General features: G+C 41.1%; 1 protein-coding gene and 1 long non-coding RNA gene across 5 annotated transcripts in view; one reads left to right on the top strand and one right to left on the bottom strand.

Moving 5' to 3' along the window:
* Positions 1-8,420: 8,420 nt before the first annotated feature.
* LOC147001069 (uncharacterized) lies at positions 8,421-10,436 on the bottom strand. Its single transcript, XR_015045427.1, has 3 exons — positions 10,113-10,436; positions 8,879-8,930; positions 8,421-8,463 (listed from the first exon to the last, which is right to left on the bottom strand). It is a non-coding gene; the product is annotated as an uncharacterized LOC147001069 (long non-coding RNA).
* A 1,026-nt stretch (positions 10,437-11,462) lies between these two features.
* Amph (amphiphysin) overlaps positions 11,463-27,937 on the top strand; it is a 199,797-nt gene continuing 183,322 nt past the window's right edge. For 2 of the 4 annotated variants that reach the window (XM_085831274.1, XM_085831273.1), the window contains exon 1: positions 11,463-11,615. In XM_085831274.1, the coding sequence (XP_085687400.1) occupies positions 11,547-11,615 (69 nt within the window). In that variant the 5' untranslated portion in view covers positions 11,463-11,546. The remainder of the gene's footprint in view (positions 11,616-27,937) is intronic. The other 2 variants (XM_085831272.1, XM_085831271.1) reach the window with 1 other exon arrangement.

Here is a 27,937-nt window from a genome sequence, read left to right as displayed (position 1 = left end):
TATTATTCTTTAATCATATCTACAATAAGCAAATATATTTCATTTGCAGTTCCTTTTAACTATGCTGATAATTTTTTTGCTGCACCATGCATTTCAATTTTAATAGAACTCTAATTTTCTTTATTAAACCCAGCACCACAAAGCTCTCCACTTATGTTTTCTTCTACATACATAACAGTTTGAGGTCTTATGTCTTAATCTCTAATCTATTTTTATTTAACTTTTGTGTGCTATATAGGGTAAGAGTCCAACCTATTTTATTTCCATGTGGGTATATCTAGGTTTCTCTACACTGTTTGTCTAAAAAAGCTTGTCCTTTTCATGTTGAATGGCCTTGACTTTTTTGAAGACCAGTTGACCACATCACTGAGTGTGTATTTTGGGGTTCTTTATTCTGTTCCATTGCTTTATAAATATCTTTACTTCAGAAGTCCAAAGTACGGTTTGAAGGTATTCCTTTGATTTTTTTGACTAAAATAAAAATACAGGCAAATCAAGAGCAATTCCTGATAGGTTTTTGGGTTAGTAGTGATATGAATATTCTGAAAGTATTTTGTGGGTATTATAGAACAGAGAAAATGAGTGAAGTTAGTGAAATTGTTCCACGCCTGGGTTATAGTAGACAGGTGATTTAAATATTGAATAGGAAGTTCAGCAAGAAAATTGTATGACTTTCAACTAGAAATGTCAATACAAATTTAATATTTAATACACATATGCCTATATTCCAGCTACCTGACAACCTTTACACAATGACAATCATTAACAATAAACAGGCCTAGAGTCCATGTCTTTGCCACTAACATTATTCTACAAAAAGTCAGGAGAAATCAGGGGCTTATGAAGAAATGACTTATTTCCGGGCATATGTAGGGAAAATATAAGATGAAACTGGAATACCTAATTTTCTAGAAACAACAAACAAAACAAAACAAAACAAAACAAAACAAAACAAGAGGAGCTAGAAAAATTGAGGACGTGCTTTTTTTAATTTATTAATCATTCCACTTGTTTACATCTCAAATGATATCTCCCATCCCGGTTACCCCTTCACAATCCCCCATCCCACATCTGCCCTCTCCTCCCCTTGTCTCTATGAGGGTGCTCTCCCACCAACCCACTCTTGCCCCACCACTCCAGTATTCCCCTAAGCTGGGGCATCAAACCTCCACAGGACCAAGGGCCTACCCTCCCATTGCTGTCAGACAAGGCCATCATGTATCTGGGGCCCTGGATCTCTCCCTGTACTCTTTCTTGGTTGGTGGTCCAGTCTCTGGGAACACTGGGTGGTCTGGCTAGCTGAAGTTGTTCTTCCTATGGGTTTGCAATCCCCTTCTGCTCCTTCAGTCCTTCCATTAGATCACCCACCAGGGTTCCTGAGCTCAGTCTGATAGTTGGAACCAAGCATCTGCCTTGGTCAGTTGCTGGCAGAACCTTTCAGGGAACAGCCACACCAGGTTCCTGACAGCAAGCATCTCCTGGCAACATCAATAATGTAGGGGTTTGGTGTACCTAGGTGGGGTCATCTCTGGATGACACTTCCTTCAGTCTCTGCTCCAGTTTTTGTCCCTGTCTTTTCTTGGACAGGAACATTTCTGAGTCTAAAACTTTGAGATGGGTGGGTGGCCCCATCCATTGACTGGGAGTGGGGATGGGGTGGGGTGTGCCTATCTACTGGAGGTAGTTTCTACAGGTTCTGTTTCCCCTTCACAGCATGCATTTAGGCTAACGTCATCCCGGTTGTGTCATGGGAGCCTCGCACTTCTCTGGTGTCTGAAACCTTCTGGTGGTCCTGCAGTTCTTCATCCCCAACTGATACATATCTTTATTTGATTTCCTGACCCTCTGTACCTCTCTCCTATCCCTTCCAGTACCTGATCCAACCCCCACCCCGTTTTTCCTCCCCTCCTCTTTTCCTCCCAGGTGCCCCCTCCCTCCACCTCCCATGATCATCCTGTTCTTCCCTCTATGTAGGGCTGAAGCATCCATACCCTGGTCTTCCTTCCTCCTAAGCTCCATATGGTCCGTGGGTTGTATCTTGGGCATTGTGAGTATTTGGACTAATATCCACTTATCCATGAGTACATACAATGTGTGTTCTTTTGCGACTGGGTTACCTCACTCAGGATGATATTTTCTAGTCCCATCCACTTGCCTGTGAGTTTCATGAAGTCATTGTTTTTAATAGCTGAGTAGTACTCCATTGTGTAAATGTACCACATTTTCTGTATCCATTCCTCTGTTGAGGGACATATGGGTTCTTTCTAGCTTCTGGCTATTATAAATAAGGCTGACATGAACATAGTGGAGCATGTGTCCTTATTATATGTTGGAGCATCATTTGGGTATATGCCCAGTATCAGTAGACGTTTTGCCAGCTTGCAGTTCCACCAGCAATGGTGGAGTGGTCCTCTTTCTCCACAGAGGATGTGCATTTTTAAAACTTTAAAAATCACTCTCACTGGTCAGATCTGAAATAATTTGAGCAACAAAGTAAACAAAAATAATAAATTAAAAAATAAGAAACCAAGACCATGTGTGGATAACAAGATAATATATTAAGTAAATGAAAAGGGGAAACCTGCTTCCTACAGTGTAATGCTGACTCTCAAAATTGCAGCATTGAAGAGTTTTGTTTGTTTGTTTGTTTTGTTTTTGTTTTTGTTTTTTCCCAAAACCCTTTACGGTGAAAACAGGTTTTGTAAAAATATTTTACTTTCTTGATTGGAGTAAGGAGTGTTAGATAAGGAACAGGCTATTTTTGTTCTCTCAAAGTATATTTCTAAAGAATTTTTATAAATGGGAAATTCTAATAGAGAAGCGTTTGGGTACACTCCCTAATAACTCTCATAGGGCAGGGATTAATAGATGGTCCAGGCTCACATGTAAAAAGTCTGGACTTTCTGAGTACAGCCAGGTCAGTCGTAAGGTAGATTCAGGTACATCTCAGTGTGGGTAGAAGGTATCAAAGTATGGAATGGGGAGGAGACATAAGATGGTGTTTTGTAGGAACTGCAAAGCACCTGCCTCCTACGTGCTGTGAGCACTACATCTCCGCTACATAAAGAAGGGGACAGACCTCTGAAACAGAGGATTCTGCACCTGTCCACAGCAGCCTCTGCCTGTCAACCCCCTCAGCATGAGCTCTGCAGCACAGTTACTGGAACGATGTGAACACTCAGCTGAGATCTAGATTCTTCTTGATCGTGCATCATCACATTGTGGACCATGCTGTCAGCACAGCCACCCTCTTCTACTTCCTCTGCACAACACTCTACCTCCCTTTTTTTCTTTTTTCTTTTTAATTAGATATTTACTTTATTTACATTTCAAATGTTATCCCTTTTCCTAGTTTCCCCTCTGAAAACCACCTATCCCCTCCCTCCTCCCCCTGCTCACCAACCCACCCACTCCTGCTTCCTGGCCCTGGCATCCCCTATACTGGGGCATAGAACCTTCACAGAACCAAAGGACTCTCCTCCCATTGAATACCGACTAGGCCATCCTCTGCTACATATGCAGCTAGAGACATGAGTTCCACCATGTGTTTTCTTTGATTGGTGATTTAGTCCCAAGGGGCTCTGGAGGTGCTGGTTAGTTCATATTGTTGTTCCTCCTATAGGGCTGCAAACCCCTTCAGCACCTTGGGTCCTTTCTCTAGCTCCTTCATTGGGGACCTTGTGCTCCATCCAATGGATGGCTGTGAGCATCCACTTCTGTATTTGCCAGGCACTGGCAGAGCCTCTCAGGAGAACACTCCCCTTTCTCTTCACTGACTCATTGCTCCCTCATCAGTTTGTCCTGGCGGCCCATCTCAGTCTTTTTCCGAGAACTACCTGGCAACTGTTCTCTACACAGCTACTGTTTTTTTTTTTTTTTCCTTTTCCATTTAATTAAAACAACAATAATGTCAAAGGACACACTTCAAAAATAAACAAACAAAAAACATAGTTTCAAAGGAAAGCTACAGAGGAACACAGATCCTTCTCCACACCAGAATCCTTATTCTACAACTACATCTAGTCTAAAATGATGGAAGTTTTTGGGACTGAGAGTTAATTTTCTGATCTGCTATTTTTGAGGAAAATACTTGGATACTATATAAGTTTCTGGAGCCTGCCATATAAAAACAATGCCTACTAGATGAATTTAAAAGTAAAAGCTGGTTCTCCCACAGTTCCGAAGGTCACACATGTGACACTGATTTATTTGTTAGTGAGGCTAGGAACACTTGAGCCATAGAGTTCTTCAGGAAGCAGACCAACTCCAGTCCTGCCTTCTGTCATTATGAAGCCTTTTCCCCTCTGCCCATCTTCTCAGTGTATGTATGTCTCTATGGCTTTGCTTATCTGGACATCAGTTACATGGTTCACCTTCCTCTACCATGAACTAATTTAAATATATCTCTTATGTGTGTACAGATCCTATATCCAAATAATTTTGCCTGGCAAAGTACCATTTGTAAAGACTTCAATGTTCCTGCTAAGGAAACATGAATCTATTTACAACAGATTCTGTCTTAGATAAGGCTCTGGAAGTCTGAGCTTCAGTGTTGACCTGTCAACAAATGGAGTAGCATCCACAGGATAGACTCCTCTCTTCTCCACCCAAATCAATTGACTGCCATGGTGCTAATGCTAAGCCAGAAACAGGTTCTCGATCTTCTAGAGAAGAGTGAGGTCACTGCAGAGTACCTGGTACCTAATGTGGCCTCTGGAAAAGGAAGAGGCATTCTGTAAGGAAAGGAAGCATGTCTTTATAATATTAAACACAAGCAAACAAAAATCAAAGTAACAACAACAACAAACAAATGAACAAATCCAAGAAAACAATAATTAGTCCAGGCCTTCTGAATCTAGATATCATGGCCTCAACACCTTTGGCTGAAATCAGAGCTCACAATGAGGGGCACTGTGTTGAGAAATCCTATGATGAAGGCAAGGCCTCTGCTGTAACCATGACTACATCTCCAAGAGCTCCATTGGTGTCTTCAGAAGGGTTGTGATTTTGGAAAATGGGGTGGTAGGCAGAAGCCAGCAGTTTAGGGGTAAGCATACAGTGAAAAGTGAGTACACATTGTGTCTATATTCTTCCAAAAATACAGACATGGGTAAATTTAATTAGATAGGAATTTTCTGTATAATCTTGGAACTTGATCTGTAGACTGGGCTGGGTTTGACCTCAGAAATCTGCCTTCCTCTGCCTCCCTGAGGGCTGGGATGAAAGATGTCTGGCAGACATGGGTAAATCTAATTAGAAATAGTTTCCCAAATCAAAGTCTTTGGCAACACAGGCAGTGCCTGATTTACAAAGTTTTGACTTAAAAGTGAGTTTTGACTTAAGGATGGTGTGAAATACTCATTCAATAGGAACTCTAGTTCAGACTTGGAATTTGGATCTTTTCTCAGAGTCATGATACATGCTAGGAGTCTCTCTGGAGATATACATATTGGCAATGAGTTGACTCCCATTCATCTCCTCTGAGGAATAAGAACCAATAGTCACCATGACACTAAACTGTGATGTTTGGTAGGTTAGCTCTATGAAGAGCATTTTGACTTCTGGTATATTTAAGATGAGCTTGTTAATATGTAATTCCAGCCTACACTAATGAGAATCTGTGAATGGAAAAGTAAATATCTTAAAGATGCTTAAGATATTTCGCTGTTAAACACTGGGACTTGCTCAAGCTGGAAAATGACTCCTGATAAAATCAAGTAAGAAGGGCCCTCTGCAGCACAAATGTGCCATTTCCCACACTATACAGGGGGGTTTTAACAGCTTATTTGTGAAGAAAGTAACATAAAGTACTCAAAAGAGCTCATCGTTCCTCAGAAAGAGTTGTGGCCGATTGGAACTTTGATTTCATGTAATTCCATGACCTCTCATTTGGCTCATAATATACTAAGTGATGTTCAAGTAACTTCTCTGAGGTAGAGGAGGTTTTTTTTTTGCATCTGTGTTGCATAACACATCAAACATAGTATTGAAGTACATTAGAGTTATTGGGAAGTTTAATAGAGGTTTTCCTCCAGTGACCAGTGGCTATCTGTCAAACGCAAATCTTGGCTCTTACTTAGCATTTGCCATAAGTGGTAGATTATCAATGTAGCTAAGAAATTATCTGGAGACTTATTAAAATGAGAAGAGGGGAAAAGTATAGTGATGCAGGCAATATTGAATTAGAATATAACATGGGATTACATTATAGGTGGTTGGCTTAATTTGAAGACTACTGTGATGGTTTGAATATGCTCAGCCAGGGAGTGGCACTATTAGAAGGTGTGGCCCTGCTGGAGAAGGTGTGTCACTGTGGGTGTGGACTTTGAGACCCTCATCCTAGCTGCCTGGAAGCCAGCCTTCTCCTAGTGACCTTCAGATTAAGATGTGGAACTCTCAGCTCCTCCTGCACCATACCTGCCAGGATGCTACCATGTTTCTGCCTTGATGACAATGGACTGAACCTCTGAACCTGTAAACCAGCCCTGATTCAATGTTCATAGTGTCTGTTTACAGCAGTAAAACTCTAAGACAACTACTATGAGTCTGTGCTTGATCACTTAAAACTGGAATTTGTAGGATATTTTTCAGAACATCCTAAATTTACTTCCAGTTTCATTTAATATTTGTGACAAAATTAGACTTTACTTCATCCTTCAAACATGGAAGCAAGTACAAGAGATAACCATAACTTGAATGAGATCAAAATTCTTGTTATGCTTGTCTGAGGGAGTAGATAGAATATTATTGTAACTACCTATATAAAAGGACATCAAAAAAGTCTGTAATTAGAAAGAAGTAACTAATAAAGTCACAACAAATACAGAATCATAACACCTGTTGAGTAGTGACAAGCAGCCAGATGAAGGCAAAGCACATCTAGGCTTTTCTTTCCCTAAGGGTCTGGGCAAAACTGATGAAACTTTATAAATCAGGAGCTGTCAAATGTCCAGGCTATTAAACATATGTAAAAAGAGTTGTGATAACTATGATTCTGAACTGATTTTGGCCATTATCAAAACCTATCATAATTCTCATTTTGAGTCATCACCCAATTTAGAAGGGAGAAACACGAATCAGAAATAAAGATTGTGTATGGAATTCTGTATTCTATGGGTGAAGAACTGGAGTTGAAGTGATACCTTTTTGAAAACTTTGTAGAAATATTGAAAACTATTTTATAGTCTCACATTACAGGATAAATTGATATAAAATAATTATATATGTAGGTTTACTTCAGAAATTGGAAAGAATTGTAGCTAAATTTTCATAAACAGTAAGCTATAATTGGTTGGGTAAATGGCATTTTTCCTTGACTGGTTGAGAAGGAAAGTGGTTTACCTATATGAAGAAAGACGTAGTAGTTAGAAAACATTGATCATTCCCAGTGGTGTCAGAATGAAGACTGTATGCATAAAAGCACAGTCTCACCACTTGACTATTACAAGAAACCACTGAGATCCTCTTGTGCTATTACCGTACACCAGCTATAGGGAGTTCTGTGGTTCTGAGAAAGGCATTGGGGACATTTGGGGAGTAAACGGCTGGCCTCATGGGTGGTTCTGGGTATCCAGCACCCTCTACAACAATATGCTCATATTATTAGAATATTTAAGTCGTACGATTATGAAAAAGACACCACTATGCAACATAAAATGCTTGAAGACCTGGAACTTGACCTACATACTATTCTTTGTTCCTGTAGCATAATGGGGAATCTACCATGCTGCACCTTCGCACATAGTTTGAAGATTTCTTTTGCCTGCATTACAATATTTGGTAAAACAGATTCATCTACTCATTAAACACCTCTGGTATGCCAGGTTTAGAGATTGTATTGTTTTGTTTTATTTTACAGAAAATAATTTTTATTTGTTGAACTAAAGTCCTTTAAATTTTTACACCAACTAACATTTTAATACACAATATATTATCTTTCAGATCTGTGTTGCAGGAAATATTTAAAAAGGTACCATCCCGCACTAGCATTGGCTACTCTCTGGCCCCTGTAACCTCACCACCTCCATGGCCAACCCTAAGCAGTGACCACCATCTCGCTGTTCTGTTGCTGCATATTTTGCTCACATTCCCAGCCATCTACCCCCTGTGGTTAGCTGTCATAAATTCCAGTAACCCAGTAAAATCAAAACTCTAAAGGCTTGTAATTTATCAGTCAGATTTATATTAGCAAATTCTCAATCCACAAAATGTATGCACAATGAACTCAAAACTCAACTGAATTAACATAAGCTACACAGCTAGATGGGGCAAACACATCCCACCTAATATTTAACCATCCTGTACCAACAGAGGTCAAAGCACCTGCAGTTGTGGTGTCGTCCAGGAGAGGGACCACAGAAGAAATCTATCAAAGCTATGGTCCCACTGACAGAAACCTCCTGTGGCAAGGGAAGCCGCCAGTGACATTCCAGAACTGTTCTACCACAGGCAGAAGCATCAAACCTAGAGGGAGTGACAGAGGAGGCAGAGTCAGAGGTAAAGTTTTGATATGAAACTGGAAAATAATCCAGGAATCCCAGGCTCACTATTCTTAAAGAGTGTCTCTGATCTCTGTCACCATGTCTGGCAAGAGAGCTCATGATTGGTCTAGGGATTTTCAACAACTATTTACAAAACCTAAGTAGCAGCTAAAGTGCTTGGTCAGCATTCCAGAGGACCAAGAATGAGCCCCACGGCAACTTGCAAATAGGCATCCATCTGCCTCTAAGTTGGTAGTCTGTGATAAGTGTGCACCTAACAACTGTTTGACATGACATACCCAGCATGCCTTTCAGATGAAATTACCAAGAAATTACAAGACTCCTGGTACAGAGCTAGAATTGGACACCCAAATAATGAGAAACATTCATAATTTGACCTTTTATTTCAGGTGGTATATGCTGAGGTCCAAGAATTCGATGGGAAGGTAACTGCAAGAGAGATAAAGAAAGGGTGGTTCTGTTGAGGACTGATAGCTTTGGGAAGAGTATAGCTCACTGTTGAAATGACTCTCTCCTGTTTGTAATGAGAGAACATTGCTATCTACAGAGGGAGTTGAGGTAAGCTCATTGCCACAGCAGAGAGGGTGCAGGCACTAATACTGTAAGAGTGACCATGAACTTAAACTCTAGTGCATTCTGGTCTTTTCTGTCATTGTTAAGGTTGCATTCTCAGTCAACACCTCAGGGCAGAGCTGAGTTTCCCAAACCCTCTTCCTTCACTAGAGAGAACTTATGAAAATTTCCAGCTTTCTGAGATGTCTTTGTCCTTGAATGTTGACCAAGTGCAAAAATGAGCGTTCTCCTTATTTCTCTATAAGGTAAACTTCTGTTTATGTGGAATGCTCCAAACGGGGGGGGGGGGGGCGGAGGGCAAACCCTCTTGCTTTGCCCAATGCCTCCCAATTTTAGCATCAAGAGTCTTGTGTCCTGGGACTCAATTAATTACTAGGCAAATTGGACAGAAAATCCTAAGGAAAAGTCATGGAAACAGATTAGCTATTCAAGGTGCTTACTGTTTATGAAACAATTGAGTTTATTTACCATTCTGTATTCTGGACTGGGATCCACTGGCCAGCTCTTCTGCAGGGCTTGGTTGCTTGGTTGTGTGTGTGTGTGTGTGTATGTGTGTGTGTGTGTATTCAGCCAGGAAGGTGGTTGAATAATTGGGACATTCATATTTCCCTCTCCAATGCACTCAAAACCTTTCCCTTTGCACGTGGCCTCTCCATAGCCATTGCTTGTTTGTTTTTATTTAATTTTAATATCAGGGCAGTTGAGTTTCCTCCTTGGCTCTAGAGGGTTGCACAGAGTATGGAGCCTGCCTAGCTTGCCAAGGCTGAGCCCTCCAGCTGGCACACTGGGCTTATATCACATCTTATGCATTCAAGTGGCAACAGCATCATTCCATACCCAAGACACTGGAAAAATAGCTCACAGAAGAGTGATACTAGGGACTGGTTTGGGCGAAGGGAACACCTAAGTAACTTTTGAGGGGGGGCAGGATACTCCCCTGTTTTGGTGCCTGCTCAACCTCTGACTTGTGATTTTCGGATGCCATTTCTCTTCCTCTACTCATAGAACCCTGAATGAACCTGAGAATGAAGACTTTACCCATTGACAAAGGCTTCTGGAGCTCCTTTGCTGCCTAGTCTTTGCCAGGTGCGCAGAGGACCACGTCTTTCTGTTAAGATTGTCAAAAGGGGCCATCTTTAATCCCACAGATCTGCAGAGGAAGGCAGATCTGTGTGAGTTTGAGACCAGCCTGGTCTACATAGCAAGTTTCAGGACAGCCATTGTAATGAGCGTAGGGGAAAAAAAAAATCTTCTAGGCATGTAAAAATAGCTTAGTCAGGAACTCCACTACACCCAAGGCTGTACCTGATAACCAGAACCCAGTGACATCACTCACTCAAGAGAACCTGGCACAGGCCTAGATGGTGCCTAGTGGATGGAATATAAGCAGAAACCAAGAGCAAGGCTCTGCTTTGCACATCAAGACAGACCTTGATCTGTCATGTGGCTGGAGAGTCAGCCCCCGGTTGAACCAGAGACTACTGTTAGAGAGTGGACCTGTCCTTTAGCTAAGGTTGGTGGCACAGATGAGCAACCATGGGGAGATAGGCTTAAGACCATGGTTAGCAATTTAGAGTGTGAACTTTGTATGTTGACTCTCAACACAATAAAACTGTAACTTGTTATACTAGCTACAGGTCTTGTCTCTACCTTTCTTGCTTGCGACAGTTGGCTGAGTCAGCAAGATCACATAGATTTTTGTCTCAAAGAACGACAAAGGGACTGCTGGTCTCATTTCTTGGGAAAACTGTTGTGCCACAGTGTCTGAGAGCTGGCAAAGTGCAGCACTCATGTGTAGAAGCGGACCCTTCTGAACATGGCCTTTCCCACTGGCAAGCCTCATATTCAAATTTCAATAACTGTCACAATGGTCTCTTTACTCTTTCTCTCTGGCAAGTTGCCCTGCAGGGACTTTCCAGCCACTTCCTCTCCTAACCTCCCCATCCCCGACAGGTTTGAGCCTCTGGAGGGTGGATGGACTCATTCCTTTTCCACTCAAGGTGTTTTGAGAGGGCAGTCATTTGGTGTTTTAGGGCCTTACAGACTCCTCCCCATCGTGTTCTTTAATTGGGGAGACAGAATCAGAGTCTTCCGACTTTCCTCCCTGAAAACATCCTGTTAGCCTTGCTCTCTCTCACCCCTAGCTGCCTCCAGGCCCTGGGATTGAGGGAAGTCTTCCATCTTTATCACTTCTTGACCACCTTCTCCATCACGGTGGACTCTTGGCCTTTGGCTTCTCTCTCTTTCCATGCACCTCACTAGTGGCGTTGTCACCCCTAGTGGCCGCACATCCGCTCTATCTCTTTAAGCCGGTCCTGTCGCCGCGCCCCTCCCTCACCCGTTGCCTCCTCTGCTCCTCACGCTTCAGCTGCTCCTCCTCCCCGCTCCTCCTCCTTCTCTTCCTGGGCTCCTCCGTGCCGCCGCCCGCTCGCTGCGCGCTCTGCTCTTCCAGCTCTGCGGACCGCAGCAGCCATGGCCGACATCAAGACGGGCATCTTCGCCAAAAACGTGCAAAAGCGCCTCAACCGCGCGCAGGAAAAGGTCAGCAGAGGGCAGCGGGCTGCGGGGCAGGTGGCTCGAGGAGGTGCGGGAGCCGATGGCAGTGCTGGCCTTGCGCTGCAGGGCCGCGGGTTCAGGTGCGGCGCGCTGCGGAGCCCGAGCAAGCGCCGGTGGAGGACTCCCCTGTCTCTGCTCTCAGCGATTGCAGCCGGGCAGGATCCATTCAGGCAGGGTGGGCTCGGCCCCGCAGTGGGTTCGCCGGGAACCCGCAGATCCCTGCCCCTCCAGGCACTGAGTGCTATAGACTCCCAGAGCCCGCCCAGGGTGGCCACTCTCCTGGGCACGCCTCCCGGGACCAGGGGTGGCAGGTGCAGTTGCTCTCTGGCTGCACCCCGAGCGGTCCACGTCCCTGGGCGCCTCCATCTCTCCGCGCCCGCACCTCCTGAGCTCACGCTCTCCCGCAAGCAGCTCAGGCGTCCACGACCGCAGATCCGGGAGGGAGATTGTCGCATCTCTTCATGGGTGGGGGTGTTGTGGCTATTTGAGTGAAGTCGGTCGAAACGAACGACTTAAGCAAAGAAGACACCCCAGATGTGCATGGACCAATGGGATGTATAATAAACAACCAACACCTTAGCACAGTGGTGAACTGGAGTTCCAGAGAATGCTCATTTCTCCCTAAGTATCCGTGTCGGTTTTTGAAGCCAATGCCCTCTGGAAGGTCAAAACAAACAACCTCCACCTCAGAGTTCTCTGCACATCTCTGCACAAAATGCTTATTTCTCTGCTTGAGAACCAGCAAAACAAAACCTACTCCTATCAGAGGCGCTGAGGTGGCAGTGTTTGTAAATTAGCTATTGTAATTTATGTCTCTTCCAATGGAATGTTATCCATAGGTAGCCCAGCTCTGGAGTCTCAGTCTCTCTCTCTCTCTCTCTCTCTCTCTCTCTCTCTCTCTCTCTCTCTCTCTCTGTGTGTGTGTGTGTGTGTGTGCGCGTGCGTGCATTTTACAGGCACTGGGCTTCCTAGTATCTCTGATTACTATATCTGACCCTCCTATGAGGTCTTCGTTCGTCCCGAGCAAAGGGCGTTTGTATTGGAGCTTGAACCTTGTATTTGAAAGTGAACCTGGGCTAGTGGTAAATTGAGCTGTATTTGCTTCATATGGCATTAATTTCTGTCCCTGGGATGAGGATGTCTGGTGTTTTCTTCTCCTTCTGGAAATCAGATTGTCCTCATTCCTCACTCTGACAGCACTTACCCTCCTTAGAAGTTCGACCTACCCTCACTCTGAGCTGCCCCAAAGGCTGAGCCCAGGAGCACGAACTCTGCCAGGTTCAGGTTCAGGTTCAGAGGCAGTATACAATCCTCCCTCCCTGCACACATGCACCTTCCCAGCACTGTAAGAGGATTGTATTGCTTTTAATATCTACTCAAGCTCATCCTGAACTCCAGGAGCCTCCTGCCACTCCCTCGGAAGCGGAATTAGCCAAGCTACTAGTCCCCTTCCGTCACCCCGGATGCTTTCCAGATAATAACCAGATAGCAGATGTTTGCCAAACACGAGATTTGGACAAGACTTTGTCGTCATTTCCCCACATTTTATTTCACCCACTTGTAGTCCCCCCTCCCCCATCCCTAAAATAATCACTTAAATCTTTTCGTCTGTGGCTTTTCGCCGACTCGGCTTTCCATCTGTGAAGTAATTTTGTGATATGGTCTGCTTTTTCACATATTAATCTAGGTCACCAGCTGTTAATATGGTCCAAACAAATGGAGGGAACTGTAATGTCTCTGACAGTGTCCTGGCATGTATGAACTATTGAACCAAATGTATATATTATGTTGGCAGTTGTGGATAGTGTCCACTCTTCTATAACTGAGAGCTCATGGTTTCTTTCACAGGGCTTCAAGTCTCTTCTTTTCTTCCCTGAGACCTTTGCTTATGTACTGTGCTTGTTGTACTGCAAAAAGGACTTGAGACACCAAGGGTCTGAGAGGAGGGGTTCTGTCCCCTCTTTGAACCTGGCCAGGCACTGGGATGTGGTGGGCAGGAGGGAATGCAGCTGCCCAGCAAATCCCATCTGGTAACTGTGCTTGTTGGATTTTCCCACTTGGTCCCTCATCTACTTCTTTGGTCTCTTTCTCCCAATGCAGACAGCCCATTTCACTAATTGAATGCCAGACATGTTCGCCAAACCCTTTGCTCCTTGCTGGGATAAGGCATGTGTGGTTAAAGAAGGCTGTCTTTCTTCCCAGCTCTGCTCCCCTCAAGGGCTGGAACATAGTTGGGTTGCAAGTGCCTTGCTGTGTAATGACTCTTAGAGATGACGTACAGCTTTCTGCAAATGAAAAAGTATAACAATGCTATACTTTTTCTTATTAAGAGTTAGTTAAGTTCATTGGAAGAAGGGTTAAATTTACATGTAAGCAGGAACTAACTCCAACAGGTTAGGAATCTCCGAGTTCTGTTCTTTAGAGCGTTTACTCTTCAGTTCTCAGCCTTTTGGCTAAGGTAGAGTGCAGAGTGTTTACTATCGTCTGGCATTTGGTCTGCTAGGCATTCCACATTCATATGCACATGTCTATACAACTGAACAGGCGTACACTGCGCAGTCGGGTTAGCCATTTATTTCATTTCATAATTGTGAACCGTCTTCCATCCATGGACATACTTTAAATAAGCACATAAATGGCTGAATATAATATTGAAGCATACAGATTTTAATGAATTCCACTTTTGTATATTCATTTCTTAGTTGTTTCTTCATATAAATGTAAGCCAGTAAGACGAAGAAGAATATTTGTGCACAATCTTAATTATGACCTTAGGTCAATTTCTAAAAATATGCTTATTCTTATGGCTGAATAGCTTCCTGACTATTTATACCTTTGTTTTCTTCCACCAATCCATGGGATGCTAGCCAACACCGAGTAATAACATTTGGATGTATCACTGGGAAAAGAAGTCTATTATTAATGCGTTTTGCTTACACTTTGGGAGTGGAACTGTTACATTATCCTTCATTTTCATTTTGTGAAATTTCATATTATCATTCCCTTTTCACAGTGTTATATGTTATATGTTAGGGCAATGATACTACTAATTTTAAGGCTTAAAATGTTTCTCTACCTTTTCATTTACTTTTTAAAAGTCTTTTTATGATAATGAGTGTTTTTGTTTATGTGATGATGCATAAATCTATCAAGTGGGTTGTATGGCTTTTCTTTGAGGTGGATAAGTCAGAATCCTGCCAAATGTCAGAAAACTCAGACTGACTTAAAGAAAAGAGGAATTTAATCATTTATAATAAAAGTAGATAATAACTTATATTTGGACCTTCCATAGACATTTGAATGATTTTTACTATATTAATTTGTATATATTAAGCTATATGCCTATGCATTCTTACACATACATAATAATATGCATATGTATGTGTATTATACATATTAAATAATTTAATTAACCCAGGTACCTTCACTACTCCCATTTGTAGATTAGGAAGAGGTTGATGACACAATTAACTCATAGCAAATCTGCTTTGCACTTGAGCAGTCCAGGGCTTGCCCACTGTTTTCCCACAGTACCTTATTTCGATTAAGACCAGGCAAACTTGATGCTTCCATGGTATCAGGAATCAGGTGTCTTTCTACTTCCTTCTCTTAGTGGCTCCAAGAAAGCACATTTCTTTCCTTCAGACTTTTCATTGAATGTTTTTTTTTTTGAAGGAGGGGGTAACACTCCCTAGCCCCATTAGATTTTTTATCTATTTCTATAAGAGAAAATTTCCCATGTCTAAAGACTAAGACCATAGTTGATTGGACCTGAGTCGTAAGCCATTGCTAGAATAGCTGGGGAGTGCAAGGCCTTGAACTGTGTGGACTCACAGTGGAAGAGGAAAAAGGGTTCAGAGGGCAGAAGAAGGTAGTTACTGGGCTAGCAGAATGAAAGCTGCCACCAAGGGACCTCCAGGAGGCTGTCTCCTTAGGGTGATAGAAGCAACCACATATTTAATCATTAACCATTTAATATTTAAAAATTCTCATCAAATTAATGTACACATTATTTTTTTTAAAAATCAAATATTAGTAAGAAATACTTAGCAGTGTCCTTTCCTGTCCTCCCAACCTCTAACTTTGATTTGCTGTGGCAACTCTTACTAACCTCAAGATTTCTTAAAATTATGTTTCTACAGCTATTTATTGACTTCCCTGTCAATACATATTTGAAAGTACAAACACGCAGGCCATTCACACTCATCTCTTTAGTACCCATCCCACGCTAAGTTCAGCTGCTGAGTGTGTGTATATGGATACTGGTAAGTGCCTCCAGATCAAGTTGCTGAATGGCTTATGTCATTCTAGACACAGACATAGGCTTATGTCATTCTAGACATCTGTCCTCCTGTTTTTCTAGTTCTTTGTCTTTTTCTGTTCAAGCCTTTTAATTCCCTTGGTGTTGTTTCTGTTAAGAGAGCTTTTTCCCCACTTGCCAATTACTTATTGGTAATTTTGTTTGTTTCCTTTAGGGACTTGTCTCTTAAAGTCAGTTGGGCGTCTTTGTGTGACTTGTGTTTTTCTTGTTTTATAGAAGCTTTTGTATGTAAACATATTCCTCTGTTGTCATATTTTGTTTTTATTTTCTCCCTTGATTATGCCACCACGCCAAGCAATAAATGCATCACCTTAAGGGAGCCTTAAATATCACGCTTTCTCGGATTTTTGTGTGAAGCTGTAAGGATTTTGCTGTTTGTCTGCTTTGCTCTTCTGTGAAGATATCATTCTTATGTGTCCTGTCCATGATAGAAACTTTATAATTAGGAGGTTGAACTGTATAGGATTTCCATTTTAATAACTCAGCCAGATATTGATAGACTCAGGTGGTTCTTTCCAGTGACAATTGAATGAAAAAAAAAATAGAATGCTGTCTCCTCGCACATGCCTAACAATGTGGCATGTGGGTTTTCTGAGAATTCGTCCTTTGTTGATGGTGACATTTGGGTCTATTATTAGGTGTGAGCAAAGCTTTTACTGGCGTGTGTACCTATGTATGTGTGTATTTGTTTGTCTACAATATTCTTTCTCTGAGTCTAGGAGTCTATTCTGCAGAAGAATAGCATCTCTGGTTGTGATTGTGTCTGGGGACACTACAAATACTCTATTTCTGGAGCACATCATGACTCCGCTTTCTAATTTCCCGAAGGCCTTAGTGTTGCCTACTTCAAACTTCTACCTCCTTCCGAGGAGGACCTACTGCTCACCAGACAGCATATACTGGAAACTTACTTCTCAGACAGCAGAATTGTGAGGAGGGGGGTCTGATGGAAGGAGCTTAGGTCAAGGGAAACACAGCCTCAGGGGTGGGTGGATGCTAATTAACTAGGGCTTCCAGCTGCCTGTGTTCTCTCTCTCTCTCTCTCTCTCTCTCTCTCTCTCTCTCTCTCTCTCTCTCTCTCTCTCTCTCTCCTCAGCTTTCTGCCATCCAGATAATAAAGGATGAAAGCTCTGGTCATATCTTAGCTCCTCTGTCTTAGACTTCCCAACCTCTGAAACTGAGAAATAAATCTCTGTTCATTATAAATTATATATTTTTAGGCATTCTTATACAGAATTACAAACAAGACCAGGCAGGCCATCCTCTACTAAGACAACCCCACTCCCTCTGGTTGAATTCAAAATTGTGTAAATGAAAAATAATAGTAAATATGACATTCTTATCAGAGTGAGGGTTCCCTCCATTTTGTTTCCACAAAGTCATGTGTTCATGCATTTTTCTTCTCCAGCGTAAGCAGACTTGAGAATTACAGCTACAGGAAGTCATGGTTAAACAGTAGTGGGTGTGACCATTATGTTTTGTATCATGGCTTATTTGGAGGGGGCTATGACTTTTATGAAATATATATATATATGTATATATATAATTTGATTGTATGTATAATCAAATATATTTGTGTATACACCCACCCCATGTGTACACACACACACACACACACACACACATGTCATTAAGTTTTACATAAAAATATTTTGAAATACCTTGAAAAGGGGAGATTAGGTATGAGAACACATTTTTTAAAATTATGTGATTTTAACATGTCTTAAAGATTTTATGTATTTAAGTGTCATTAGAATTTTCTACACTTTTATAACAGAGACCATCTGAGTAGAACTAACAAAATATGTGAAAGGTTGCTGTCCAGGGAATGAAGATATAAAACTTCCTTTGTCATAAGTACAGTTTTCTTAACATTCTTAATAATGGTGAACATTGCAAGATGAAAATGCTGTTCTCAGAGAGTTCAAAAATCTACTTATAAAAGATTATAATGCTGTACTTATAAACATATACATACACATGGTATCATGCAGAATTAAAGTGCTAATAATTGCAATTTCTGAGAATACATTAGCGGGCTGCCTTTCAGCATGAAAATGCTAAGCCTGCATTCTTATTGATTCACAATCTAAATTTAAGTATTCTCCTTAGCTGGAGTTGTACTTCCTAAACACAGAAACAGCTCTGATTTGGAAAGCTGTATGAAGCCACAGATGAGCTCTGAGCTTTGAAATGATCTTTCCTCCATAAGCACCTAGAACCCTTAATTACCTTGACGCTATGTAGGACAGATGTACAAAAATCAGAAACCCACCTTTTCAGTCATTTTCACCTTATTCTGATGCAGTTATTTAGTTGGAAGCCTATTTTATAAGTGAGAAATTTGAATATAAGATAATGGCACATATTAGTAAACACATATGCTTTCCCTATCTTAAAGTGTCTTTAATTTAATGAAATGCTCATGGCACTTGAATAAATGCACCTTGTCATGACATCTAACCCCTGTCCAGTACAGGATGCTAAGTTGATACAATCAATACTTTTCCTTTGGCCAAGTAAACATGGCCAAAGTTTTTACTTCAGCTGGAGATTTGTTAAGAATCTAATGTGTGAAAGGGACTTGCTAGAAATAGACATATCTTTAATAATAATAATAATAAAGTTAACAATAATGAACTTAGTTCATATTTATTAATATAAATGTTATTTACTATTACTTTTTAATAATTATTACATTAAATGTTTAGAGTAACTGCACAAAGCAAGTATTATCAGGCCATTTATTTTTTACAATTTCAGATGATTTTGTGTTTTAAGCAATAGAGATTTTTAAGTTATGGTATAGATATGAATTTTAGATATTCATTATGCCTTATTTGAACATAATTTTCATTTATTGTGACAGTCATTTGGTGATGTGGTTTGATCTGGACATGGAGTTTCTGTAGGTTATGCCTATGCTTGAAAGAAAGCCACCAACTCTCATCCTCATACACACAGAGCAGCAGGAATTGAAGAAACCTATAAATTTGCAATACAAGAAATTGCATAGTAATTCATGAAAAAAATAATTTTTTCCACAAGGGAAAATATAGTTTGGTATGCAGGGAACTCGAGTAGTAGCAGAGGCTTGCAAACCCTTCTATGAAGAAGGCTGATGTTCAGATAAGGCCTTTAGGATGCACTAAGGCCATGCAGAGTGTGGATAGGCATGAGGGAAACATGAGACTCAGGAAATACTCCATGCCTCTGGTTCTTTGCCTGTATCCGCTGAGCATAAATAAGAACTGTAGTATAGAATATAGAGTCAACTGTAAATATTGGCCTTATAATGACATCTTCTACCGTTTAGATACTCAACTATGCAAAAGAGACCCAGTTAACATGTTCCGACCCTACTAACAGTAGATCTTTAGTGCAATCAGATTTCAGCTCATATACTGAAGGGCTCTTCAGGGGCATACGTGCCCCTTGGCATACGGTCAAAACACTGGGTCAGAGATGACTCATCCTCTGAATTATTATTTGTACAAAACTCCTTTGTACCAAGCAGTAAACTCCAACTCAGCAAGCTTTCATTAAACTACCAGACGTTCAAAACAAAAGAGAATCATAAAATTCTCAAATATTACACATATAGAAAGACTATTTTTGCCTTGAAAAGGTTTGATCACGTTTGAAATCCTCACAGTTAATTAGTTGTTTATGTATGTGTGCATATGCAATTGTTTTTGGCACATTCATGCCGAAGAGAAAAAGGAGCGGGGCGAATGAATAAAGCGAAGGCTGGTGCCAATTTGTTTCTGGTGGACCCTGCCCTGCTTGTTTTGTAGGCAGTGGTCCTGGATCTATGACAAGTCAGTATGAAATGATTTACAGATTGAGAGAAGAATCTTTAGTTGAAGGTAGTCTTCTCAACTGTACTGTATCATGGGGTTGCAAACGCTTAACTAGCACAGATGGACCAAGTCTTGGAGTCTATACTAATTCTAGATAGTATGGCCTAGAATGTTGAAGAACAAGGTGATACTTTGATCTAAAGTTACTCAGGATCTGAGTCATTGCTTTGGAATGTGCTGATTCCCTAACCTACAGATTCTATAGGGCAAGATCTACTTTCCTAGTCTTTCTGTTCAATGAGGAAAAAGATTCTTGAATTACCTTTCATCCTTCACAAAAATGCTTGTGTCCATTGGAATAGTTGGTGAAACATATGGCCTACATCTCAGAGCCCTCTTGGGAATCCATATTGGTTCACAATTACTCCTTAAACATAGAGGAAGAACCTGAAAACCAACTTCTTTCATGTAGTGTGTCTAGGATTGTTCAGATTCCCAGTCCCAGAATCCAGTTTCCAAAATTAGAATCTCTTAAATAAGACTCGAGCATACATATTTAAGTAAGCTCTTTTGGTGGTTTTCTGCACAGCATAGTGCTTTTGGGTTGAGTGTTTGGCTTCAGCTTCTTATTTATGTGCTCATAGTGCTCTAATGTGGATGCTAAGTATGCTTGCCTTCAATGTAGGAAAGCAAGCGAGGTAAACGGTGCCCCATAGAATGCTTTAGAATATCCCTATTCTTCCAAAAGCCTACCTAAATGTCAAAGACACCGTTCAGTTTTCTGGAGGCCAAATTGGCTTCCAGTTACTTTGGGAAGTATGTCAAAGACCAAATGGCTTCCTTATTGGGAACGAGGTACATAAATGGATGCTTGCAAAGCATTATATAGTCTATGTAATCTGATTCTACCCAGAACAGTCTTTATTTATAGCAGTGCTAGTTGATGCAGCAATTTCAGCAGACACAGGAAGATGAAATACTGGTTAACAAACCGTTGCCTTTTTTTTTTTTAAGGTAGCAGTAGATGAGTGGGTTTGAGGAACATTTACAATTACTTCTATCATGTCTGTTTTGTTATGGCATGAAAAATAATTAAATTGCTTAAAGTGAAGACAGGAAGTGATCAAAATTCAGAGGAAGATTTGGATCTACTGGGAAAGATGCTCCATTTTCTAGCACACATTTTCAATGTTTTCTTGAAGGCTGGTGATCACGCTTCACAGCAGATATTGCTTCCCGGTTTCTCATGATTCCTTTGTTGACTTTGATCTAGGTAGTGAAGGCTTGAGAGACTAGGGATGCCTTCTCTCCTCTGCCGTGCTTTTACAAGAGTTCAAAGGATTATGGTTAATTTTATTTTACACATGTTGGGAGAATTCACAGGTGAGGCAATCTAGGCTCAGGTTGTTGTTATTTCTGGGAAACTTCGATTATTATGAAAATATTTTTATACAGATAAAGTCTATTGAGACTGTTTGTATCTACTTTTCTCTGCCTCTGTGAATTGTGCTGAGTTACTTTAAATAGATGAAGTGCTACAGTACTACTTAGCTGACTAATAACTGCTACGTCGCAATGTAAGAATTGTGCAAAGCCAGGCCTGGCAGTGCCTGCTACTGATGCCAGAATGGGATGGAGGCAAAAGACCAAGAACTCACACTCACTCTCATCTGCAGAGCTTATCAGAGGCCAGCCTGGGCTTCTAGTATCAAAAAAAATTTATACATTTCCCATACAATTCCTTTAGAAAAGATTGGACTTACAAATCTTGTCTTTTGACACATTTAGTAACAGGAATATGTTTTGAATACATCCTTAGGGTAGGCACAGTTTAGCTTTTAGGGGTATTGCCCAAAGTGGTGTATCAAATTTATACTCTGATAAAATTGTGAGCACTTAAGCATTCTGTCTTTCAGGTATAGATTAGATATTTTGAACCAAGTTATCCACTATGACTTAGTGTCATTTGAACACAAATGTCCAATTTGCTCAGAATCGTTTGCGGTAGAAGTTATCAGTTCCCCCAACATATTGCATAAGCATCTTTATTAAGTCTTAGCATTCGTCAAATCTTGGTGTCCATCTTTTCCTTAAAACCGTATCATGCTTCCCTGTGATGTTACACTAAACTTTAAAACTACATAAATAGCTCCTCCAACACTGTTCTTTTTCAACTGTATTATCCCTGCTTTCAGGGCTAACAGTGTTGGGAACAAGTTGACAATTGCTTCAAAAATCAGATGGGATTTTTGAATAAAGACTACTTTGAATGAATCTAAGAAATGAAGAAATATTGTTACATTAACAGTATTTGGACCTTCATTTCACAAATATAGAATGTTTCTTCATTTATTTACTTCATTTTTTTGTGGCAATAAACAATAGCATTTTGTATATAAATCTTGTACTTGTTAAATTTATTTCTAAGTATTTTAATATTTCATTCCAATTATAAACTTACTGTCTTGGGAACTAACTAGAGTTCTATGAGAACTCTATTTTTTCCAAAGATGGCACTCTAGTGTGTGGGCTAGGATTTTATCAAGTTGATACAACCATGATCACCTGGGAAGTAGGAATATAAATTGAATAGAAGTGGAAATATAATTGCCTTTATCAGATTGTACCACGGGCATATTTGTGGAGCATTTTCTTGAATAATGATTGATGTGTGGGGACCCAGCTTGCTGTGGGTATATTACCTCTGGGCAGGTTTTGGGGGTTGTATGAAAAAGCAAGATGAACAAGGCATGAAGAGAAATCCCATAAGCAGCACTCTTCCATAGACTCTGCTTCAGTTCCTGCAGCAGCTCCCTCTTATTTATAATGGAGTGTGATCTGTGAGACAAACTACACTTTCTTCTCCAAGTTGCTTTTCATTATGTTGTTTGTCTCAACAATAGAAAGTACCCAAGGACACCCAGTGGCCTATTTATATTACCTTTCAGAGGAGCCATTTTTAAAGGTGCATGACTTCATCATCATTACACTGAGAACCACTTTCTATCCAGAGAGTTTTAAGAGGTGTCTTAGAATTTCATTGCTGTAAAGAGACACCATGACCAAGGCAACTCTTTTTATTTATTTATTTATTTATTTATTTATTTATTTATTTTTTGGTTTTTCAGGACAGGGTTTCTCTGTATAGCCCTGGCTGTCCTGGAACTCACTCTGTAGACCAGGCTAGCCTCGAACTCAGAAATCCTCCTGCCTCTGCCTCCCAAGTGCTGGGATTAAAGGCGAGCGCTACCACTGCCCGGCAACCAAGGCAACTCTTTTTTTTTTTTTTTTTTTGATTTTTAATATTTTTATTACATATTTTCCTCAATTACATTTCCAATGCTATCCCAAAAGTCCCCCATAGTGCCCCCCACTTCCCTACCCACCCATTCCCATTCTTTTGGCCCTGGCATTCCCCTATATTGGGGCATATAAAGTTTGCAAGTCCAATGGGCCTCTCTTTCCATTGATGGCCGACTAGGCCATCTTTCGATACATATGCAGCTAGAGACAAGAGCTCCGGGGTACTGGTTAGTTCATCATGTTGTTCCAACAATAGGGTTGCAGATCCCTTTAGCTCCTTGGGTACTTTCTCTAGCTTCTCCATTGGGAGCCCTGTGATACATCCAATAGCTGACTATGAACATCCACTCCTGTGTTTGCTAGGCCCCGGCATCGTCTCACAAGAGACAGCTCTATTTGGGTCCTTTCAGCAAAATCTTGCTAGTGTATGCAATGGTGTCAGCGTTTAGAAGCTGATTATGGGATGGATCCCTGGATACGGCAGTCTCTAAATGGTCCATCCTTTCATCACAGCTACGAACTTTGTCTCTGTAACTCCTTCCCTGGGTGTTTTGTTCCCAATTCTAAGAAGGGGCACAGTGTCCACATTTTGGTCTTCATTCTTCTTGAGTTTCATGCGTTTATCAAATTGTATCTTATATCTTGGGTATCCTAAGTTTTGGGCTAATATCCACTTATCAGTGAATACATATTGTGTGAGTTCTTTTGTGATTCAAGGCAACTCTTATAAAGGAAAACATTTCACTGGGGCTGACTTAAACAGTTTTAGAGGTCATGTCTGGAAACAAGGCAGTGTGCAGGCAGACATGTTGCTGAAGGAGCCAAGAGTTCTACATCTTGATTGATTCAAAGGCAGCAAGGAGAGACTGGATTCCACACTGAGTAGAGCTTGAGCATAGAAGACACCAAAGCCTACCCTCAGGGACACACTTCCTCCAACAAGGCCACACCTACTCCAACAAGGCCACACCTCCTAATACTGACACTCCCTGTATTCAAACCCTGCCAAGTATTCAAACATATGAGTCTATGAGGGTCGTACCTATTCAAACCACCTCAGGAGGACACAGTCAGTAACAGGAATATGTTTTGAATACATCCTTAGTGTAGGCACAGTTTAGCTTTTGGAGGTATTGCCCAAAGTGGTGTATCAAATTTATACTCTGATAAAATTGTGCTTAAAAAGTCTGTCTTTTAGCTATAAGTTAGATATTTTGAACCAAGTCATCCACTATTCTTTTCCCAAAGGTCTCATTAATCTGTCAGTTATGTCATTTTTCTCTCTATCTTATGTGTACTCCTAGGGACACGTCTCCCCATAGAATTGTATTTTAATTAGGTGGTGGGAGAGTGGTCACTTTTTAATTCGTGCTGTATCTCCTTTCTGTAGAGGAACTGTGTAGGTGCTGTCCATGTGGAGGGGGATCAGGAACACTGTGGTATAAATGGTCCATGGTGGTAGGGGTCATTTGTTCTGCATATTTTTGTCTCCTGTTCACTGGGCATCCACATGAGGAGTGGCTTTTCCTTCATTTGTACATAGCAGCCTAACTCATTATCTGCATTTCTGGACTTAGCCAAGGCCCAATGTCATGACATTATCTTATAGCCTCACACTGGGCTCTTCTGAGAGTCACCTGGCTGAACTAATGGGCTCTGATTTGAAGCCTCCACAGAAGGCTCATGTGGCTACTGCCATGGCAACTGGAGCCATCTCCTAATGTGTCAGGTTTCCCAACCTAACTTTCAAGTATTTGTGTCTTCACCACATGAGTATAATGGACACCTTGTGGAAAGTAAACTTCATGTCTTCTTTATCTAGTTTCACTCTGCAGCCACTGTTACCTAGCTGTGTCCCACTTTGCGGCAATCTAAGATGTGATCTTTCTGTGGCGTTCAGTGGGACCTAAGAGTATAGCTCTTCTCCAATCCTGGCATCATCCTCACTTAAAAGAGGAGATGGCATAAATAGGACTTTTCCCCACATCTTTTTTCTTTTGTTTGTGGAAAGAAAGGCTCTCTCTTCACTCCCTTCCACTTTCTCACACAGACCTTGTCAGACTGTCATGGATGAGAGGAAGCAGCCTTAACACCAAGAGGAAGGGCTTTAGAGGCTAGGGCTTCCAGGTTTTATTTTCCTTTCTGGTCATGAGCACTCTATCACTGAAGAACTCAGGACAGGAACTCAAGGCAGTAACCTGGAGGCAGGGACTGAAGCAGAAACCATGGAAGAAAAAATGCTGCTATTGGTTTGTTCTCCATGGCTTTCTCAGCCTGCTTCCTTACACAACTCAGGAAAACCAACCCAAGGATGGCATAACCCATGTGTTGGTCTCTCTTACATAAATCATTAATCAAGAAATGTACTCCAGTCTTTCCAATAGGCCGATCTAGTAGAAGTGTTTTCTCAATTGATGGTCCTCTTCCCACCTAACTCTAGCATGTGTCAAGTTGAAAAACAAAACAATAGCAGCAGCAGCAACAACAATAAAAAACACCAACAGCAACAACAAACCCAAATCATTGAAAAATTACAAGTGCTGAAAGTTTTCAGTTACTGGAGAATATTCCATTTGGTGATTTCTTGAGTGCTGGGGGTTGTACTCTGGACCTTCTGAATACCAGGATGATGATAAACTACATCCCCAACCCTCAGGGCTGATAATTGTTTCTAGATGGTTGTGCTTGGTTCTCAGGATGGCGGTATATGTGGATAAACCCTCTTGTTTCTACTCTGCATTTTGATGAAGTTACTTTTACCTTAGACCCTTTATATGTCAGTTATTGGTCTATGTGTATACACACACACACACACACACACACACACACACACACACACACACACACACACATTCTAGGGCCTCTCAGTCGTACTCCTTTTTCTATAGATCTCTTTTTTCTTGATACACTGGATTTTTCAAAAGCAAAGCAAACTTTTATGACAATCGACTGGTTTTTGTTGTATGACAGTCTCATGGTGTCTGAGAACGAGGGATTGTAGTTTGCATTCTTAGGGTCTGAAAGTATGATTTGGAGAAAACATAAAGAGTATCTGAAGTAATTTAATTTATTATAAGACAACATCATGTAAAATTGAAACAGTCTATCTCAAATTGAATACCAAGAAGAGTAAGAGAAATATGTGCCATCAAAAACAACCTTATAAACTGGAAAGAAGAGAGCCAAGCATGGATGTGCATGCCTTGACAGAATGACAAACTGCAGTTTTCTGCAAGAAGGCAGATACTTTCAAAGCCACTAGACCACTTGTGTTCTAATATATGCTGAGTAGTGGCTTATTTTTAACTGAATTTTACAGCCTACTATTTGAGACAGTACTTTGAAAGTGGAGTTCTTTAAGAAGGGTGCAAAAATGACTCAGGGACAGAGAAACCCTTACTTCAGAATAGGAGACAAGAAGCAGATGACAAAATACTTAAAAGTTGTCTAGATGATCTGTTCCTCCGTGAGAGTTTGAATGAGAATATCCCCCACAGACTCAGATGTTTTAATACTTAGTCCTCAGTTAGAGGAACTGTTTGGATGGGTTTAGGAGGTGTGGCTTTGCTAGTGGGGAAGGAAGTTAAGAGGCGCTTTCAGGCTCTCAGCCTGCTGCTCTCGTCACCATGCTTTCCTAGTGCCATGCTTTTCACCATTATGGTGATGGACTCTTACCCTTCTGGAAACATGCACCCGAATAAATCCTTCCCTCTGAATTGCCTTGGCGCTCGTCACAGCCATAGAAGAGTAACTAATAAACTAGAAAAGCCACTACTCATGTGGGTGCCCATTGAACAGGAGACAAAAAAAAAAAGCAGAACAAATGACCCCTACCACCATGGACCATTTGTATCACAGTGTTCCTGATCCCCCTCCACATGGACAGCACCTACACAGCTCCTCTACAGAAAGGAGATGCAGCACGAATTAAAAAGTGACCACTCTCCCACCACCTAATTAAAATACAATTCTATGGGGAGAAATATGCCTAGGAGTACACATAAGATAGAGAGAAAAATGACATAACTGACAGATTAATGAGCCCTTTGAGATAATAATTTTGAGGTAATACATCCTTTTAGAAGGAAGGTAGTTTTGTTTGATAGCAGCAGTCTGTCAATGGATGGTGTTGAGATCTGACCTCCGAGCCATATTTCTGTGTGAACTGTGATGTACATGACGCAACTGTTTTGGGTCTGATGACAATGGGAGGAGCTGAAAATGTTGTGTCAGGGATTTATTAGAGGGACTACAACTCTACAGAAAGGGCAGCTTCAGTAAAAGATAAGCTATAAGCTGTGGTGATGGAATGAGAGAAAACTGTGACTATTTGGAAGTTTAGGTCAGTAGGAGAAGCTGTGGAATGTGAATCTCAACTTTCTTACTTCCTAGTTGTGGGGTGGTCAACACTTTCTAAACCCACAGCTCCCCCATAAGATACAGAATATGATGCCAACAGCTTTGATCCTGCTGTTAGAATAGAGCCAATGTTTCAAAATTTGGCAGAGTTTTTGGAATTAAATGCTAGCTATTTTAATTTGTTTGGATGTCAGTGTCTTTCTCAAGGTGACACATGCATGCTATATTTATATATCTTAAGCCTTCCTTTAGAATAGATGACAAAAGGAAGCCATAAGAAGATTCTGCACACATCTATTTGGGCCAGATGGGGAGGCACTATGTTTGAACTGAGAACTCCTTGCACCCAACACATATTTTTACTTCAGTCACAGGTGTGCTGATGAGCTGACTCTGACTTTCTGGTCCTGAGAGCAACCTTGCACATAGATATTCGAGCCTCTGCCTCAGCCATAGGGGGGAAAAGCCATGGAACCTTCTGAGAATCATTGATTCTCTCTCCTGGAAAGATACAGCTGTAT

Source organism: Mus caroli, unplaced genomic scaffold (genome assembly GCF_978045245.1).
Source record: "Mus caroli unplaced genomic scaffold, Mus_caroli_1 scaffold_15, whole genome shotgun sequence".
NCBI lineage: Eukaryota > Metazoa > Chordata > Mammalia > Rodentia > Muridae > Mus > Mus caroli.
This window is presented reverse-complemented; position numbering and strand designations above follow the sequence as displayed.